Genomic DNA, 20,595 nt, shown 5'->3' with positions numbered 1-20,595 from the left:
TATAATACTGCACAGAGTAGCACAGGACCTCATATAACCCTTTGAAGTAAGTGGTATCAATCCTCTTACAGACGAGGAAACACACTCAGATCATCTTGCCTGATACCACAAACAACAGTTCAGGGAAACACACCCAGAGTATCTAAGTGCCAAGTGCAGTGCTTGTGCTATACTAATGGCTGGTCCTGGAACTCTTGTACTTGTGTTCTTTATAGGTATTTTTCTATTATTTAACAAAAGCAAAGATCAAGATTAATTAGTATCAGGCTTAACATACTCAAAGACCAAGTATTATTACTTTCTAGAAGGATATAAGAATAAGCTCATCTAAGGATTAAAAAGTATGTGTTCCATTAATTCAAATTCCCACATCTATAGTTACTACTAACTTAGATGGAAACAACCAAGCAAATACTGTTTCGTAGCAATTGGCAGACTTTAATATTCAAGAAAAATTAAGTCCATCATACACATTAAAAATATAGGAAATTTCATGCAGACATGAAGCTTCCAATTCAGCCTTTGTGGCAACTTTTAGAATGAGAATTACATATAAATACAGTACATTTTACAGTTCCCAAACTTCATAATTTTATACTGTGATTTATACAGCTTCTCTATATTTTACATTTCCCATCTTGCTCACTTGATTAAAATACCCTAACCTGCACCGCTTCAGAATATGGGGGGGCTTGGGGGGAAGGAGGGAAGCAAGCACAATGACCTGTCTCCTCCTGCTTTATGAAAATGAATGAAAACATTTGTATATAAAGCTAATATAAGGAAAAAGAACAAAAATTTTTAAGGCTTACATACTTTAGTAGCTAGGACTACACATAAGAAATATAAAATTAAATCCTCCAGTGACATTTCTATTATTGATTGATACCACAATTTTCAAGTTTAGAATACATTACAAAAGCAATGAGAAAAAAAGTGATGCAAATTTGTGTAGAATATTTGAAAAACAGTAGTCATGATATGAGAAATTAAAAACAAATGAAATAAGTGATTTCAGAATTAACTAAAACGTAAGCTATAATTTAGAAATATAAGTAACATTATTAAAGAATAAAACCTGATAGCCAAAATTTTAAGTAATAAAGCCAACTCCCGGCTGTCAACATATTTTTGCCTCTGAGAAAAACAAGATCATTTGTTCTGATACAAGTAAAAAAGTGAATACCCCAGTCAGTGAATAAAAAGCCTTTCTACAGTACCCAAAAACAGCATGCATTCCTTTCCTTTCAACGGATTTTTTAAATACTTAGGATCCTTTTAAGCTTTTTTTCCTTAAAACCAAATTTGGATTTTTTCCCCCCACCAATTAATTTAAAATTCATTCATGTGGTAGTTAATGAGAATTCTAATAACTGAACATCTGTCAAGTATGGGAGGGGGGAGACAAAAAAGAAATCGTTTTTGGGTTTTTTTTTTTTTAACTCAAGAGGCTACAGGCTTCCACAATTTAGCAAGTCAAATAATCTTCATAGAGCCCTTTACGGCATAACAGGACCAAAGGCCACGAGAGCTCCTTACTGTCCACAGAAAAGCTCCTACTAGTAAGATGCCAAACTGCGCAGACTCCCCCAACCTAACTAACAAAAAAGGCCTAAAGATTCACAAGTAAGTTTTCCTACTAGAACATGACATTAATCCTACAGCACATTATTGAAATTAAGTCTATCTGATTCAAATTGCCACAGAGGTCATTTAATGCCATCATAATCACCTGTGAAAATATCCAACAAGAGTACTTCCTTTTCCCTTAATGTTTTAACCTAAAAAGGTTAAAACATTAAATTAGTCATCTCTGCTTTCCAAGCTACTGGAAACAAAATAATAAACATAAAAAAAATACAAAGGAAAACTCCATCCAATAGAAAAGATCTGCTAGAGGTAGAAATTTAAAGCAGCAGATACTGTTTTAACTCCAGCTATCAGGGAACAAAATTGGTGTTAATCTGAAATCACATGAACGGCTGCTTCTTACAATATTGAAGACACAGACCATGGGCAGTAATTTATCCCTGAATTTCATATTCAGAATTTCCCCACGGTAATACCATCATGACAGTTTAACTGAAAAAAAAAAAAGGTGCTTGCTTTTGTGATCCAGGTAATTTAAAGAAAAGACACTATTGTAAACATCCACTGACAGACTGTATTCACTTCTAGTTTAAAATCATACATTTCAAATGGGAGATTTTATTCTCATTTCTCCATTTTCCGAGCAGTACCTTGAATAAAGGCTTTTGTGCCTCACTTAAGAGTGCTGAGATCTCATACATTTCAGAGTGATTCATGATGAGTATGCTTTCAAATAATGTTCAGTTTAGTGTGCCCAAAAGACTAATTTCTCAGTTACTTGAATGCCTGAATGCATTTTACTGGCCTGTGATCTTATTAAATTCAGCATTTCATAAAAATGAAATGGTTGATGCTTCTCTAAGTTCAGCTGAGCTAGAAAAAAATAATCTGAATGATAAAAGGACAGACACACATTCTATGTATGGATTGCTTAGGTCCAACACAAACAAAAGTCCCAATTCCAGATGCTGAATGTGACAGAGGATCCTCAGACTCTTTTAAAAATAACCTGTGCAATGCACACAAAACAAAGAGATTTGGGGGACTTCAATACTAGTAGTCATTAATATGGCAGACTTGCAACAGACAGCTTCATGAAGACCACTGGAGATAAAGTTTTTTCTACTGAAAGACAATTCTGGGCTTCAAGGAAAAAGTATACTTGAAGATATTTCCTCCATTTTTACTTCTGTAGTACAAATATGCATGGCATAGTATATTTCTGAAAAAGCAATAGACGTATTAAGAAAATAGACGCTATTTCTAAATTTTGTTAGGAATAAGAAGGCACCACTGATTTGAGGTTGTGTCCTGTCATTGGGATAGTTGATTTTGAGTTGTTTATTTCAGCATTTGCTCTTATCAAACTTTTTTCTGCTGATACCACTTGAGAACGTTACTGTGGTTTACGGACCACAAACAAGACACATTCGTAGTAGTATTTCATCATGGAGAGATCATTCACAGTATATGTTGACAAGACAGATTCTTTTTCCACCTGGAATGCAAACAATAATCATGATGATGATGATGACCATGATAACACAGAGTACTGGTTTAGTACAGTGTACTATTTTAAACATACTCTGTTTATTAATTCATTTATTACATACAAATACCCCCCTAAGATTGGCATTATTAGTAATTGCACTTTACAAAGGACAGATTGCTCATGGTCACACCACTAATAAGAGTTGGAGCTCTACATGACTCCGATATATTGCTTCTCTTCATTTTTAAGAACAAATCTTGTTTAATTTTTTTAATGAATGAAATGGTTTTAAATAAACACACAACTAAAACAAGTCAAAGTATCATAAAACCTTATAATCACATGATAAAAAAGACTGAACACTACAGAAGTACAGACAGTGAACAGTATCACTGCCCTCCCCCCTTCATCTGCTCTTCCAGACGCTAGTCGGCTTGGTACCTATACCGGTAAGCTGCCACGTACTGAAAGCCGACTGATGACACCAGGGATTATAGTTTTCCATTTACTTACACATTATGCCAAATTCTAATAATTCTAAAAGCTAAGTATTTTCACTTTATGGATGAGAAAACAAAGAGATTAAGAGGTAAAGCCAGGAACTGTCATAATAGTCCCATTCCTAAGAGCATTGGGAGTGAAACTTGATTCCATCCTCACCTCCACCTGGAATCCATACTGCAGAACGACATTTTTTATATCTTCATAGCTCAATTCTATGGAAAGTTCATTTGCCAAATTTTCAAAGTGGTACAGCAGAGGACCTACGGTTTAAAGATATTATGAATGTATTACTTAAATATAAACATGCACTAGTTGCTGTGTTAGAACTTCAAGTTGAATCATAAGATAGGTAGTATAAGAAACAAACATAAAAGGAAGAAGAGAACCTTTACATTTGCCAAGGGCATGTGTCCAGACCCCTGAAACTCTGGCCCATTCAAGTGCTGGGCCCACACTCGTGGGGAGGGAGTCCCTCTGGTGCACCAGGGTCGCACTGTGATTCTCCACATATGCGCCTTACACCTGGAACTCTTAAGTTACTGAAGGAGCAACTGGATCAGAGAATGCGAAGTCCCTAAATTCCAAAGGTGTACTGTAATTATAATTCCTTAAGTAAAGGCACAGCTGCAGCTACAAACTGGGTATCATATGAAAACAGAAGGGCCCTCAAGCTAGCCTAGGTCTAAGAGAGTGTCTGGGGATGGTGGGAAGTTAGAGGCAAGGCTTCCTGGAAGGAAGACGTGACACCAGAGCTGGCTTTTTAAGGGCACAACTCACATCCCAGCTCTAACACTTACTAATGGTGTGCCTGTGGGCAAGTCACTAGCTCTGCTCCATCTAATATGACTTCTGTGTGAGGTAACATCCTATACACCTGGCATAGAGAAGGCATTCAGTACATGATAGCAATCACAACTTTTTAAATGACATTCCCCCTTTACTATTCTCTCATTCCACGTATCCAAGGAACTATCATCTGACTCAAACCAGAGTCTCCAATCTTTCAATTGCTCACATTCTGCCCAATCCATCATCAGCCTCATCCAGGCAACACTATCATTCAATAGTTACTTCAGGACTAATCTAAACAATCTTCTCTTTACCTTTCATTGGGTTAACTACAGATCCGGTGCCCATCTCACCACTCCTACCCCTCATACAATGTGCTAATCACAGGAAATGAGAGTAACAACAGGACAGTTCGTCCTCCCAAAAGGCTCATCACTCTGTGCAACATACTAAGAGTTAAAACATTCTTCTTCCTCTCCTCTTTTTTACCCTACATAAACCACTAGGAAAAATGACTATGAATATATACTTTAGTACTCTTTTCAGAAGAAAACAATGGTTCATCATCAAACTATTCTGCCAAGCTTAACTTCCTGTTTTATTAGTACTACTAAAAATGACAGTAGCTACCATTTATTGAGCACTGCTGTGTCCTAGACCATCCCGAGGCCTTTGAAGCCTTGTTATAAACATGAAGAGCCTCATAGCAATCTGCCCAGCTCTAAAGTGTATGATGTTCCTGCTCCATTATTTTAAGAGCCTCCAGCATTATTGTCTTATTATGTCTAAATACTCCAATGATTCTTACACACTATGGTCATATTGTACCTCTACTCATGTTGTGTTCCACCTAGAAGGCTCCAACTCCCCAACTCAAGCTTTAGCCATGCTCCAAAACCTTGCTGAAATCAAGTTTAAAAAAAATGTTTTTTAAAAAATTTTATTGATTTAACAGAGAGACAGACAGGGTACACAAGCAGGGGCAGAGGGACAGGGAGAAGCAGGCTCCCTGCAGAGCAAGGAGCCTGATGCGGGGCTCGATCCCAAGACCCTGAGATCATGACCTGAGCCGAAGGCAGATGCCCAATGACTGACCCAGGCGTCCCTGAAATGAAGTTTTAATATAATCCACCCAAGTTCCCAGCCCTACTGCTCACTCTCTTAATATAGCCTACTTTAAAATTCATGTAATGTAGTATGGCATTGCTAATTATTTTTCATGTAATCTGCACTTTTAACCAGATTACAAGCTACATGAGTAAAGGAACACATCTTCAGTTTCTTGTGAGTCCACCATAATGCCCAGCATCGCAGTGTAGAGTTATGCATCTGTAATTTTACCACCCAAATATAACCATTACAGTTGTGTATTTTTTACAGTCTATTACAGATGGTTCTTTGACAAATATCTCTGTGTATATTTTAGCCTTCTACAGGTATAATCAATCTAACATTTCTACATACCATTCTCTATTAAAAAGAACCAGGGGGGGCGCCTGGGTGGCTCAGTCGTTAAGCATCTGCCTTCGGCTCAGGTCATGATCCCAGGGTCCTGGGATCGAGCCCCACATCAGGCTCCCTGCTCGGCAGGAAGCCTGCTTCTCCCTCTCCCACTCGCCCTGCTTGTGCTCCCTCTCTTGCTGTGTCTCTGTCAAATAAATAAGTAAAATCTTTAAAAAACAAACAAACAAAAAGAACCAGGGATCCTTGGGGGGTGGGGGAGAATGGCTGCTTTCAGGGCCTGACAGAGAGAGTACGAGAGCTTGGAGCACTGGTGGTGCCAGAAAGGAGGCGCTCAAACAGGGACAGGGACATGTCAAACAGACACAGAAGGAGGTCCCACATGCCAAATCTGGGACAAGTTAATTTAAACCATTTATCTCCTTAAGGTTCTAAAAATTCCAGTTAAGAGAGACTGTTATATTGGATAACAAAAGGTAACTATGCTGTTTTTAAGACACATCTAAAACAAAGATATAGAAAGGATTTAAGATAAAGAAAAAGATACACATTAACTAGAAGAAAGCTTGTGGTAGCTGTCTTGAAATGCCCACTTAAAGAAACATGGCTTACAATTGTTCAAAACAAACGAGCTGGCACTCAAACCTCAGCAAAAAGTTCTATGGCTGGGTAGGGAGCTCTTGTGAGTTCAGGTCGGGGGGGGGTGTGGTCACCGCCCGCTCATTTTCCAATCTCCTTCTTTTCTGTCCTACATCTCACCCTCACTGTCTACTAGGTCATGTCTTCATAAATTGTATTCTTTCCCATTCACTTTTTCCAGTAAATTAAACTTCTGGTCTTTGTCTGAGCATGGACTGGAACAGGCATAAGGTAGGCATCTTGGTTACTTGGTTACATAGGGGTCAAGATCTTCAACTTCTGTTCTTCCGCATATAGTCACTCATATTCCAGAATTATCCCAGGTCCTCCATAGAGCCAGGCATTTTCCAGGGTTACTGCAGCTCAACCAACTCTGTTCACACTGGGTTTTTTTGCAAAACTCACCCAGCTACCCCATCTGAAAAAATGTCACATTTTGCTGTCTCCTGATGACCTCCCTGCCATTCTCTGACATTGTTTTAGACCCTTTTTCTATTTTTACAACCACTGTAACAAGGTCTCAGTGTGTAAAGGAGGTAATGTGTCCCTTATCTACCTTTTACAGGAAACCTCTCATGCTTCAGAAAATATCCAACTTTAGAATGCTTGAAAACTTGTTAGGACTCATTACACTTTATAAAGCTCTCCTTTGGTACTTGTGAGATGACAGAAAATATACACACTGGTCTCTGGCACCGGGCTCCTGAAACCCTTGTAATTTCCTAAGTGATAAGAACACTAGGACATCTTTTGTTCAAATATTAGGCCTCTGACTCTGGTCCCTGACACGGGGCTCCTGGACAGCTACTGGATGAGGCCTAGTCACCAAAGAGACCAACCCATGGTTAGAAGCTTGGATTTTCAGCCTTGCCCCACTATTCTCTTAAGAAAGGGAGAAGGGCTAAAATGGAATGACTGATCATGCCTACATGATGAAGCCTCCATAAAATCCCAAAAGCACGGAGTTCTAGAGAGCTACTGGGATGAACATGTGGAGGTGCTGGGACAGTGGCAACACCAGGACAGAGCATGGAAGCTCCATACCCCTTCCCAGATCCTCTGCCCTATGCATCTCTTCCATCTGGATGTTCATCTGGATCCTTCATATCCTTTAATAAAATGGTCAACCTATGTGTTTCCCTAAGTTCCATGAGCCACTGTAGCAATCAAACCCAAAGAGGGGGTTGTTGGAACCTCCAATCTGCAGCCTATAGATCTACAGTTGGTCAGAAGCACAGGTGACAGTTTGTGGCTAGCGTCTGAAGTTGTGAGAGTGGAGGGAGAGGGTCCTGTGAGACTGAACCCTTCACCTGGGGTATCTCACAGTATCTCCAGGTAGACAGTATCAGGAGTTAAAAGTGCAGGGCACCCGGCTGGTATCACAGAGAATCGCTTGTAGAGGAAAAAACCCCCATTTGGTGACTAGACGTGTCAGACGTCTGAGTGTTTTATTATATGAGGAATAAAGGAGACACACAGAGAAGAACTGGGTTTTTTCTCACATAGGAAGGAAAAAACGGCGGGTCTTTCTTTTTAGTACTTTAACCTGTTTATTCTTCCAGATGAAGTTAGATTCCGTCTGCTAATTGCCTGCCCTCCACTACTGGACTATAAACGCATCAGTGCATGCATATGCACACCCACACACAGGCTGTACAATAAATTACACATACATGGGTTTAAGGGTCACCACGAAAAACTGAAGAACAGGATGCACAGGCACTTTTCTACATTTTGCTAAATCATAGCCCTTCCCAAAGGACACAGGCAAACAGTTACCTTAAAAAGCTCACTCTCACTAGCTTTCCCTAACCTGAGGAATATTAGAGTACTTCAGATCCCCCTTAAAGAGGTTTTTAAATTAACAATATTCCCACTTGTGATTTCATAGAATGTAGACAATATCTTCACTATAATTTAACTTCCAATGTAGCTTTTCAGTATTCCATATGGCTAGCAGGGACCGTTCTCACTCTCTAGGAATATAGTGACGTTAAGGTCTTGTGTCAGCATGGTTAGGGTGAAATCGTCCCCCAGGGGCTGATGCACTCTCAGTTTACAGATAAAATTATTTTTCCAGGCCCATCTGACTGACGCCAAAACCATGGGAATGTTACCAATTTACTAAAGAAATGCCACTTTGTCCTGTCTCCTGGCAGCCAGTCTTCTGTGGCATCTTAACATTACTTTGCTTCTGCCTTCAAATTTTGAAACAATACACTCATACACAGAAGTTAATGAAGAGCCACTGGTCATCAGGCTCTGCAGGAGGTAAAGAGCGAGTATTAGCTTCCAGCCCTCACTGAGCTCAGAGACTACTAGAGAAAACAAAAACATATGGGTGGCAACACCATGTTGTGTTAAATGCTCACGGATTCTGTGAGAATATAAAAGAGGAATACAACAAACATTTATTCCAGCCTGAAAGGATCACCTTAGCTGAGTGTTAAGAGCACCCAGGAAAAAGCCAACATGAGAAGAGAGGGAAAAGAGAAAGGGCATCTGCAGTCAGGGCCGGGGCAGTGACAAAACAGAAATAACGAAGCTAAGACACAAAGATCACAAAGGGCACTAAGCCCAACCCTGGAGCGTTTCGGGTATCTAGAAAGCTAGAACTTTATGTAGGGAGTATGACAGGAATAGATTCATGTGTTAGGAGGATCATTCTGGTGGTAACATACAGAGGACTAAAAGAGGCACAAAGGGTTGGAGACAACTTGAAGGTGGGGCTACCCCAATGGAACTGTTGCAGTAATCCAGGCAAGCAGTGATGAGGGCCTGAACTAAGGAACTAGCATGAGGTTGGAACAATGGTTCTCAACTGGGTTGATTTTGCGTTTCCGTCATCACAACTGGGGTGGTCCTGCTGCAATCGAATAAGCAGAAGCCAGGAATGCCGCTCACCATTCCACAGTGAGCAGGACAACCCTCCCCCTCCACACCCTCTGCATGAAGAACAATCCAGCCCCAAATGTCAACGGTACCACTGCTGAGAAACCCTGGGACAGAAGGAAATTCCAGACCTACGGAGGAGCTTTAGGAGACATGCCTTGTGGACTGACTGCGTGCAGATGGTGAGGAAGTAGAGGGGAAAGGAGGACGCACAGGTTTCTGGTTGGGGGAATCTGCGTCAACGATGGATCTGAAAAGACAAGGGGTTTTCTTGGATTTTGGAAGTATCCAAGTTGGCACATAGTGGCTTGGACCATGACAGATATTTGGACCAGAGATACAGATTGGGGAATGAAAGAATAGGAGGAGCCACGGTAGGAATCACACCGAGTAAGGGATGAGCACAGGGCATGAAGAGTAAGAACACTCTTCTGAACAGATACCCAAAGCTCACCAGTCTAAGAGAATCATCATTTTTTAAATTCTTCAGCTTATACATGTAAAGAATTTTATTTGGGAAGTACTAACTTTCCAAATAACTATTTTTAAGGACTATGCTTCTCCATTATTCCAATGCTCAGAATTGTTTTGGAATTCTGCGGTATGAAGAGTAGAAGCTCTCCTAATTGACCTTCCCCCCTAACCCAAGTGCCCTATTACCTCATGCCTGGGACAGATCACAGCACGGCCCAGCATGTCTGCTCTTATCAAACAGTAGGCTTATGAAGAGCCAATTTTATTTGTTCCGGGCAGTTAAAATTACTGTTATTACATAACTAAGTAAAATATTAATGAACCAATTAAAATAAAAGTTCAAAAAGAAAAGTTCTTTCTGTGAAAGTTAATGCTTTGGAAATACATGAAACCTTACCACAACTCAGTAATCGGAGTCAGAAATATTACATAATTAACACGAACTGTTAGGCCCAGGATGAGCCTGCCGAATTATCTGGTTAGGCATTTAAGGGGTTGGATCTGAGCTGTGAGCCTGTCTCTGCCATATATATAAGCTCCGGGACGCCACTGCTAGTTACTTACAGCGAGATTCAGACTCATCAACTATAAAAATACCATCTCAACATAGGGTTGTTTTGAGATTCAATAAGGCATTTGCTCACCCACAGTGGTAATGCAGTTGACCCTTGAACATCACAGGTTCTAACTACACAGGTCTGCTTCTACACGTTTTGTTTTGTTGATAAAAATACAGCACAATACTGTCAATGTATTCTCTCTTCCTTATGATTTTCTTAGTAACATTCTTTTTTCTAGCTTAATTTACTGCAAGAATACAGTATATAATACATGTAGTATATAAAATACACACTAATTGTTTATGTTATCAGTAGGCTTCTGGTCAACAGCAGGCTAACAGTAGTTAGCTTTTGGGGAGTCAAAAGTTATACACAGATTTTTGATTGTGCAAGGAGTCAGCATCCCTAAGGCCCACACTGTTAAAGGGTCAACTGTATCACATTTCAATCATTCCTTGGGAAATTTTTGAGGAAACTTACTTTAAAGAAGTGAATCCTTTGAAAGAGGACCTAAGGTTTGGGATAACTTCCGTATTATGGTTGCATTTTACAGCCACTCTCATCTGTCCCATGAAATTCTAGAGAGAAGTTTGAAAAGATCTATTTCTATCTCTAGTCTTAGTCCTAATGGCAAAATCTGCGGTGAAGTCCAATCATTAAAAAAAGAGCACATGACATAACCCAACAAGACTAGACCGATCCTGACGCCCACGGACTCCAACAAGGTGTTATCTCTTGGGGCTGCCACTGCTTTGAGATGAACTCCACACTAACTGGGATACAGTCTAAAGGAAATGATACAACCTATCACCTTTGTGAACATCTGGTACGTAAAGTTACCAAACAGAGGACAGCTATAAGTACTCAGATTCATGTATAAGACTCTAATAAACACTGAGGAACTTACCTAGATTTATCCAAATTCCACCTGGCTTGAGTATTTTCCATATTGTGTCAATATAATCAATAACATTGTGAGCTGTGTCTATGAAGAAACAGGTAGCAATACAGTCCCAGGTATCTATTCGAGGAAAACCACATTACTACATTCATTATGTTACGTTGCCTTTCCTTCTAATTACTTCTACAATGTTACCTCTTACAGATTACGAATATTTCATTTAACTGGAGGAATACAGAAGCTAAACTCTTCCAACCAACAAGGTAATTAGGGTAACCAAACAATCATTTATGAGATGCTTCACTAAGTTCATGGAAGTTTTTACTAATAATTTGATAATCACTTTGGAAACCATTTTTGATAGCCTATATAACTAGGTGTCTTTACTAAATGGTACTTGTAAGAGTTTTGTTTATAATCTACTCAATGTCCAGCCTTCATGTCAAATTGCTTAAGATGATGTAATTGTCATTTGAATTTTAAACCGTGATTTAAGCCACTGTTAACCACCAATTCTGGCAAGTTTCAGAAAGGCTGTATGCACTTGTTGCCAAGTGAGAAACAAATGGCATAAAAATACTTAAACCGTTCACCAGTACTTCAGATAATCAGCGGATTATCAGTGGAAAAGGGGAACGAGGCTGTCAGTGCCCCATGGAGGTCGTGGCAGGGCACAATCCAGGGACAGAGGCTGGATTCTACAAATCTCGGTGCCATAAAGGCACTGATCCCACCGAGGATGACCTTCACCATCTGCTCTCTCAAGCCCTGCTACAGAACAAGGTCACCTGTACTCGCCTAAGTGACTGTTTTCCATTATGTCACTTCTCTTTTGAGAACTTTCTCTCTATCCTATCCCCAGCACCTAACATTTTCCATCTCTCTCTTTCTACTTTCAGAATACAGGTTTTCCCAATGTCAGAGTTCAGGGAAAAATAAACAAAAACTTGACTATCTTGTTACTCCCCTGCTCGAGTCCCTCCAATGGTTTCCCACCTCTCTGAGTACAATCAAAGTCAGCCTCACCAAACCCTCCCCAACCTGACCTCCCACCACTGCACCCGCTGCTCACTACACCCCAGCCAAAGTGGCTTCTTGCTCTTCGTTGAGCAGAACAAGCATCCTCCCTACCCTGAATAGTTCTTCCCTTGCCACCGCTTCTGTCTGCAACATTTCCCCCCAAATATCTAATGGTTTGCCTCTTCACTTTTTCGAGGTTCTCTGCTCAACATTTTTTTTAAAGTTCTGCTTAGAGAGCCTTCCCTGATAATTCTATAAATGGCAGCCTCTCCCCAGTCACTCTGTATTCCTGTTACCCTGCCTTGGTATTCTTCCTTACAATATTAAATTTGTTACTGCCCCTCTCTCCCTATTGGAACACAGATTCCGTGACCAGGAACTTTGCTTTGCTCGCTGCTCTTCCCCATGCCTAGAACATACCTGGGACTTAGCAGGTGCTCAAATAAATTTGTTGAATGAATGATCTTGCTGACCTCTTAGGATACTATTTTTCTTCTTCCTTTTACTAAAGCTAATCCACTCCCCCCACCACCACCCATCTCTCCATTACCATCTCCCTTTCTCTAATGCTAGCTCAAACTTCAACAGTTTGCCAAGATGAAGTCCCAACTTCATAGCCTGATTTTAAAGGTCTTCTACAATCTGGAACCAACCTACTTTTCTAGCCATATCTCCCATTAAACTACCAAACCAACCTCTCTTTTCCTTCCAATCAGGCTATCCCACCATCCCTGATTACCTTATTCATTTATATTTTCCTACCTCTGCCTCCCTCTTCCTTTTTTCTTTAGATTTTTATTTATTAATTTGACAGAGAGTAAGAGAGCGAGCGAGTGTGCACAAGCAGGGGGAACAGCAGAGGGAGAGGGAGAAGCAGGCTCTCAGCTGAGCAGGGAGCCTGATGGAGGACTCGACCCCAGGACCCTGGGATAATGGTCTGAGTTGAAGGCAGACACTTAACTGACTGAGCCACCCGGGCGCCCCTGTCTCCCTATTCTTGAAGTCACAGCCTTCTCTCTACAAAGATCTCCTTTCCCACACTAATCTTTTACCTTTATTATATTCATTATTCATGAACTCTTTTCACATGTGTCTTATATTAATAGATCCAACAGATTCTGTATTTCTTAATGGTGGGATCTTATACTTCTTTATATTTCCCATCATTCCCTTATAGAGGCCTTTGAAAATATCCTAACTTGCCACTGAAGCATATCTTATATTCTGTTATCAAAATGAATGACCAATACTTTGGCTTAGTATAAAATTAGCTCATTAAATTTAGAATAAAGAACAAGAACTTTTAAATGCTTGTTTTGGACTTACTGCATTCTGAGTAGATCTCCTGAAAATCTCCTGCTGTCATAGAAAAATTAGAACCAGGAGGAAGACTGTGGGGATCAACATCAGGGAAAAAGATGGGTCGAATCTGATCAGCTGACCTCCGGTTATTGCTAAACTGATGGATCCAGGGATAAAGCTTATATTTATTAATTTCAGAACATCTGCAAAATATGAGCACAAAATTCAGTGTTAACTAAAAATTTTACCAAGAAAATCTACTTTAAATACTAAAATATAATCTGATTAAAGATTTACTTATATAATTCATTAATACTTAAGATGTTACCACTACACCCCAACCAATTATCTGAAAATGCACATATACACGTATGTAGATGAGTAACCAATCATGAATTAAAAGACAGGAAAAAAATTAAAGTAAATTCAGAGATATAAATGTGTTGTTCATTCACATTTTAAAAAATGTATTTCCAAACTTCCAAACTTCAAACTGAAAAACAGGCCAACTCTTTTCTCAAAAAAGTGGTATGGGTTTTGTTTGCTGCCCAACTATTCCCATTCTCTCCATTTTACCTTCTCACCATTCCCTAACCCATACTGGACAACATATTATTTAAACAAGGCAGCTAGTTATTTTTTCCAATGCACCTCTTCTGGCTTTAAAAATAACAACTCTTTTCCATTATTTTCTAAAAGAGGCCACAGAAATTCTGAGAGATGTTTCCAACTCAATCATATGAGCATACTTGGCCATTTTGTAAGAATCTGATTAAGGGAAAAAGTTATGATTGCTACACTGCACTTATTCCACTGAAGAAACAAAGGGGTGAAGAAGGTCAAGGAACAATGAGAAAACACTCCTTCCTGGGTCATCCAAAGTCTCGAAATTCTGCACAGGGAACATTTCAGTTTCATGGGATGTCCCAACATTTTCTAAAAAGTCGCTTATCCATCCTGTTTCAACATTCTGTTAACTAAGAACTAATTAAAAGTGGTAATTTGTATAAGCAACGATTTTAATATAAGAAACACTTATGATTATATATCATAATTAAACACTCTGTATTTATCTTCAAATTCAGAATTGTTCAAAAATAGGTAAGTCAATCTGATTCTGAGAAATTACTATTTCCAGCAAAAAGTAAATTAAATACCTGTTGAGTACAAAGTTGGAAGAAAAGAGCATAAAAAAACTCCATTCATTTCCTTGACAAGCATAACCTAGCATAGCTATTTCCCAGGCCAGTCTTCCTAGTCCAGCACCAGGTACCAGAATATTTACTTTAGAAGGATCCCTGAAATGAAATAAGGCAATTATGTCCAACCCCTCAAAGAAAAAAAAGAAAAGGCAAAATCCACATTAACAACTAAAAACTTAAATATTCAGTAAGAATAAGCTCACTCAAAATTGACTTTTTAAAATTGAGAAATATTTCTAAATATAAATGAAAAATAAGGGCATGAGGAATTATCGTATGTTCAAATATCAGATGAGGGTTTTATGCCCTAAATACTTTTCAGGAAAAAAAGGAGTCGCCTTATATCTAAAGACTTAGAAGACACTCATACCCCCATAGTAGCTGTCACTTGAACAACTATCTCAAGAAGACAAATTATCCCAAAGGGATCCCAGCACACACAAAGATTGAACAAAATCATTTTATCATGAGACACTGAAACAAAACATTATTTCTAAATTCTGTAACTAATACAACAGTTTGTGTGACTAAATAGATGAAATATATGTAGATTTTTAATGCATTAGTTATATCTTTAAGATCCTACGTATTTTCGCTGGCAAAAGAATTTGGAGGGAGGGTATTCTCATGGGGAAAATGAGGACTTGCCTTCTAACTGAGCATAATTAATTGCAAGTACATCACACCAAATCACAGACTCACAACCCAACTGCTCTTCACTTATTGGCATCACACTACAGAAACAAATTCTCTTCACTCTAAGATCCACCATCCACTTTCAAATGGCTAAAAAGCCTTAGCAAAGCAAGGGACTTTCTCAGGAATTCCAGCCAATCAATATAACCCTAAGGAAACCAAAATGGTATTCTTATAGAAAACCAAAGGCAAATGTGTATAATCAGCTGTCATCATATCAATTACAAAGAATTTCACTATTATCTGCATTCTCCAAATTTAGTTCATAAATCATAACCAACTTCCAAATCTACCCTGTGGATAATTCTTTTTTTTTTAAATCTTTATACTACATGGTCTTTAAGTTTGGTGTGCTCCAAACAGCAACAGGGCTTTTTACTAGTGGCCCATATCGTAACCGCTGCCATTTCCCACTCTGAAATCAAGAAGAAACAAACAGAACTACAGGGCTTTTGGAAATTCAGTGTACAAATACAGTCACAGGGCAATTTTGGCCCAGGTCATCCAGTCTTAAATATATATGTATTTGTATAAAAACCTTAACAAAGTCTACTTTATTTCACTAGTGAATTTTAAATATACAGTAAGACATAAACCAAAATTTGTTAAAAATGACTTCTGACAGGGGTGCCTGGGTGGCTCAGTTGTTAAGCGTCTGCCTTCAGCTCGGGTCATGATCCCAGGGTTCTGGGATCGAGCCCCATGTCGGGCTCCCTGCTCGGCAGGAAGCCTGCTTCTCCCTCTCCCACTCCCCCTGCTTGCGTTCCTGCTCTCGCTCTCTCTCTGTCAAATAAATAAAGTCTTTAAAAAAAAAATGATTTCTGATCAACAGGCTTATTAGGATTAGGAGACATCCTTTAATACTTGGTATGAGCAAACTGATGCCAAGCTGCCATATAAAATGCTTTCTTCTCATTTCAGATCACACACAATGTTTGTGTGTGAACACTTTAATTTTTAATTGATTTAATTGATTAAATTTCTAATGAAGAGAATGGGTAACATCCTCTCATGTGGTTTAGACCTACCTGTATCAGTTATCTAACAAGCATATAAAGTATATATTTTTAGTATGAGAATTTGAAAAGCTACTGGCCGTACTCTATGCTACCCTTTGTATGACGGACCTGCCACTGTGGCACCCTGCCCAGGGCCTCTCTCTCATCTTCCACTTCCTATCAGACCCACCAAAACCCGTACTCTCCCAGAATTACCTCTTTTCTTTTCTCAGTTCCCATTTGCCCCATCAAAACATGCATTTTTCCCAAGTGGCTGTTCTCACCTTAGATTAAAAAAAAAAAAAAAAAAGGCAAAGTAATGCAACAAAAGTAAAGATTTAGAAGTAAATTCAGAGTATTTAAATCATAAAAATAATCACTAATAACATCTGGATGGTTGATGAGCTGAGTAAAAAACTACCAAGAAGAAATGAGAAATCATGCTAACCCCAAGGCAAAGTTGTGTTAATAACGGTACTGACAATTTTTTTTGTCAGCTTATGCAAAGTTAACTTTATGACTGCTACTATCAAATTCTCCGTACCCAAACAGGCCCACAGAACTCTTTCCCCCCCTTGTGGCAGAAAGTGCTGTATAAAACTATTAAAAGGTTGTCATCAAGCAGAGGAATGCAGACTGTTTATCAAGGCCCTTGATTAAGAGTTAGCAAGGATTATGATAGATCTATCAATTATCTATATTATGACAAAAGAATTTCTGTGGGCACACAAAAGGAGACACATTAAAACAAATGCCCAAAATTGAGAAAAAAAAAAAAAGGGAAAAAATCAAGCTATGAACGAGGGCGATGGAGAGAATTTTTCCCTAAGTTTTTGTTCTCAGATTTTTTTTTTCATTGGGTCATTATATGAGGGACATTAACAGCATAATGGAAAGTCCCTCTAATTATAATGTGTATAAAAATAAAGCATTTTAATAGGCAGTTCCTGCTATGACTGCATGTTAACTCTAGGGCATTTCTATGAAGGTTTTTCTGTGGAAAATAAGGGAAATAAAGTCTACATATAGACCTTTAGTGTGCTGTGACTTTAAGCTTGGCTAAACTTAGAAAACCGGGAATAGAGGCATATAATATCTGGCTCAGTACTCAAATGGTGCCGCTGGAGATTCTTAGCAAAAATAAGTAAGCAGACAAGTTTACCTAGTTATTAAGGTCCAACTATGGAGAAGCAGTATATTTACTACAAATGTGACACCCCTGATAACAGCAGGAAAAGTTTCAACAGTTTATTCCAGACAAGCAAGAAGAAAGAGAGTATACTTATATGGACAGAATGTGGGGCTCCTATGTATCTAAACAGGCCGTGGCCCACGCTGGTACCACATTCTGTGCTCCAACAATTACCAGCAGTAAATGTGGTTCCTTAGAGAGGTTTCCTTTATCGCGCACAGAATAGTTTTTGCGTTGCAGCTGCAGATTAGCATGTTCCAACACACAAAATACCTTCTCTTGAGTCCACAAGCTGACACTTAGCTGACCCCTGGCGGTTAGGGGTGTGCACACTTTCAAGCACTCGAAGTGTTCTGTTCTGTCTGAATTCCAGCAGTTCTCTGCTCAGTACAATAAAAGCCACTCACCACTTGTGGCTATTGAACACTTAAAATGTGGCTAGTCTGATGTGATGCGAGTGCAAAACAGATGCTGGATTTCAGTATAAAAAAGGAATGTAAAGTAGCTCATTAATAATCTCACAGACTATGCTGAAATAATATTTCAGATAAACTGGGTTATTAAAGTATATTATTAATTTCACCTGTGGCTTTTTATGTGGCTATGAGAAAATTTAAAATAACGTATATGGCTTGCATTATATTTCCATTGACCAGTGCTTGATCCACACAGAGAAATAGTAAAAACACAATTTTGAGCAAAAGCCAATTGTGAAATGACACCACAACCTGTTCTATGAGCTTTTACAATATAAACAATAAAATGTTTTGTTTAAAGGTATATAAACATGTAGTTATTGTAGGAAGGTAAGATCAGAGTAACAACTTCATATTAGTTGTTACCTCTGGAAGGAGAGAATATACTGAGCTTTTCAGGGCATGGTTTCAACTGTATCTGTAATGTTTCTTTTAGAAAATACATTAAAAAAAACACACAAACAAAACAAAACCCTGAATGAAGTAAGTACGGCAAAATTTCAAGGTTTAACAGAGCTAGGTGTTGAAATATTTTGTATTCAAAGTAGAAAATGGGGGGTGGCTGGGTGGCTCAGTTTGTTAAGCATCTGCCTTCGGCTCACGTGATCCTGGGATCCTCGGATGGAGCCCCATGTTGGGCTCCCTGCTCAGTGGAGAGTCTACTTCTCCCTCTCCCTCTGCCCCTTTCCCTGCTTCTGCGCTCTTTCTCTCAAATAAATAAATAAAATCTTAAAAAAACCCAACTACAACTGGGTTATAAATCCCTTTAGTGTCTAGCCCCTTCAAAAATATCCCAGTTTACCTCTTCATCCACTCTCAACAAAGAACTCCCATGTATCAAATAACTTCTCACCAATTCTAGAAAATACTTTCTCACCTTAATCTTTAGAGCTCCTATACACCCACAGAAACTCAGTTTAAATTATCACGTTATCTTTGAAGTCTTTCCCAAATATCCCAGGCATGGGGATTGAATTCAATTCTCAATAATTTCAGCACGTCATACTGCTGTTATAGTTTATATACCAAGTTTTTCTATGACCCACAGGCCAGTCACCTGTTTTTGTAAATAAGGTTTTACTGGAACACAGTCGTGCACGTAGACAAACTGTCTATGCTGCGTCCCACAACGGAGTCGTACCCAGTGACTACACAGCCTGAATAGCCTAAAATATTTACTGCCTGGCCTTTAAGAAAAAGTTGGACATCTCTGACCTAATGAATCTTGAACGTCTTTCCTATTTGTACACAGAGCTTCCTTAATCTGTTATGACTAAATAAATATTCCACTGCATGACTGTACCATAATGTATCTAAATCTAATTAAGGACACTTAGATTTTTTCCCAAGCTTTTGTTATTATAATGTTAAAACTAATATCCTTGGCATAAATGATCTTCCACATGCAGGAATCTGTAGAAAACTTCCCCAAAATTGAATTCCAAGAGTCAAAAGATATGAATTTAATTTCTGTTAGATATTACCAAGTTGCCCTCCAAAAGACTTTACTGATTTATTCTTCCTTCAGCAAGCTATGTTTCCTCATACCTTTAGTAAGTTATTTAACTTTTAAACTTTGCAATGTAACAGGTGAAAAAATGGCATCTTAGCGTGGTTTTCACATTTGCATATTCTTATGAGATTGAAGACCTTGTATTTCTTTTTCTGTAAACTATTTACACTATTTTTCTACTGGGTTATTAGTCTTCAATTGTTTTTCCACTGAGTTATTACTCTAGATTTATAAGCACTTGAAATCCTGAACTTTAAGAGCTTAAAATCTTGTTTGAAAGATGTGAAATAAATATTTGTCTTTGGTCTAAGAGGGCTTTCAGGATGAGGGATAAATCTAAATTTTCAGTCTCTACTCTTGCATTATTTGGCAGTCTACATTTCCTCCATTTTCTCTTCTTAAATGGTTCCTTTTAGCTAAAAGAATCATTTTATAAATTACGATTTATATTCTTTAATGTAAGTAGAAAAAAACGCTTCTTTAAAGCTTACCATATATTTTTCTAATGTCCAACTCTATGAAAGAAAAACTATATTCAGCTGGTCAATAATATATCTCTATCTTCTGGGAGTGAAATGCAAAGACATGATCGATTTTTCTCCCACACGCAAAGTATCACTTCATTTTCTTCTAAAATGGGTTGGGTTAATGAAATTAAGATATAAAAATACAGTCCCAACAGTTTTCCGGATTCACAAAAGAATATGGTTCCACATGGTTGTGATTTTTCATTTCAGGTAGGACTCAAACTTAAGAATCTCTTTCCTTAGCAACTATAAACTTTATAGCACAAACATGATCAGTCACTTGAAAAACTGAAACTCTCAATACATACTGCTCAGACCATCAAATGAAAAGTTACTGTGCTTATGTTCATATTTGAGAAAAAAGTTT

At 38.5% G+C, this 20,595-nt stretch overlaps 1 protein-coding gene across 2 annotated transcripts in view; it reads right to left on the bottom strand.

Moving 5' to 3' along the window:
• Window positions 1-417: 417 nt before the first annotated feature.
• The window catches only part of CARNMT1 (carnosine N-methyltransferase 1), a 40,071-nt gene continuing 19,893 nt past the window's right edge, over window positions 418-20,595 (bottom strand). For both annotated transcript variants that reach the window (XM_025891375.2, XM_025891376.2), the window contains exons 4-8: window positions 14,782-14,922; window positions 13,649-13,827; window positions 11,309-11,422; window positions 3,743-3,846; window positions 418-3,088 (exon numbers count right to left, since the gene is read on the bottom strand). In XM_025891375.2, coding sequence (XP_025747160.1) covers window positions 2,987-3,088; window positions 3,743-3,846; window positions 11,309-11,422; window positions 13,649-13,827; window positions 14,782-14,922 — 640 coding nt within the window. In that variant the 3' untranslated portion in view covers window positions 418-2,986. The remainder of the gene's footprint in view (window positions 3,089-3,742; window positions 3,847-11,308; window positions 11,423-13,648; window positions 13,828-14,781; window positions 14,923-20,595) is intronic.

This window comes from Callorhinus ursinus, unplaced genomic scaffold (assembly GCF_003265705.2).
Source record: "Callorhinus ursinus isolate GAN/ISIS: 27379988/994484 unplaced genomic scaffold, GSC_fseal_2.0 scaffold28, whole genome shotgun sequence".
Lineage (NCBI taxonomy): Eukaryota > Metazoa > Chordata > Mammalia > Carnivora > Otariidae > Callorhinus > Callorhinus ursinus.
The sequence above is the reverse complement of the archived record's forward strand: the minus strand, read 5'-3'. Positions and strand labels throughout refer to the sequence as shown.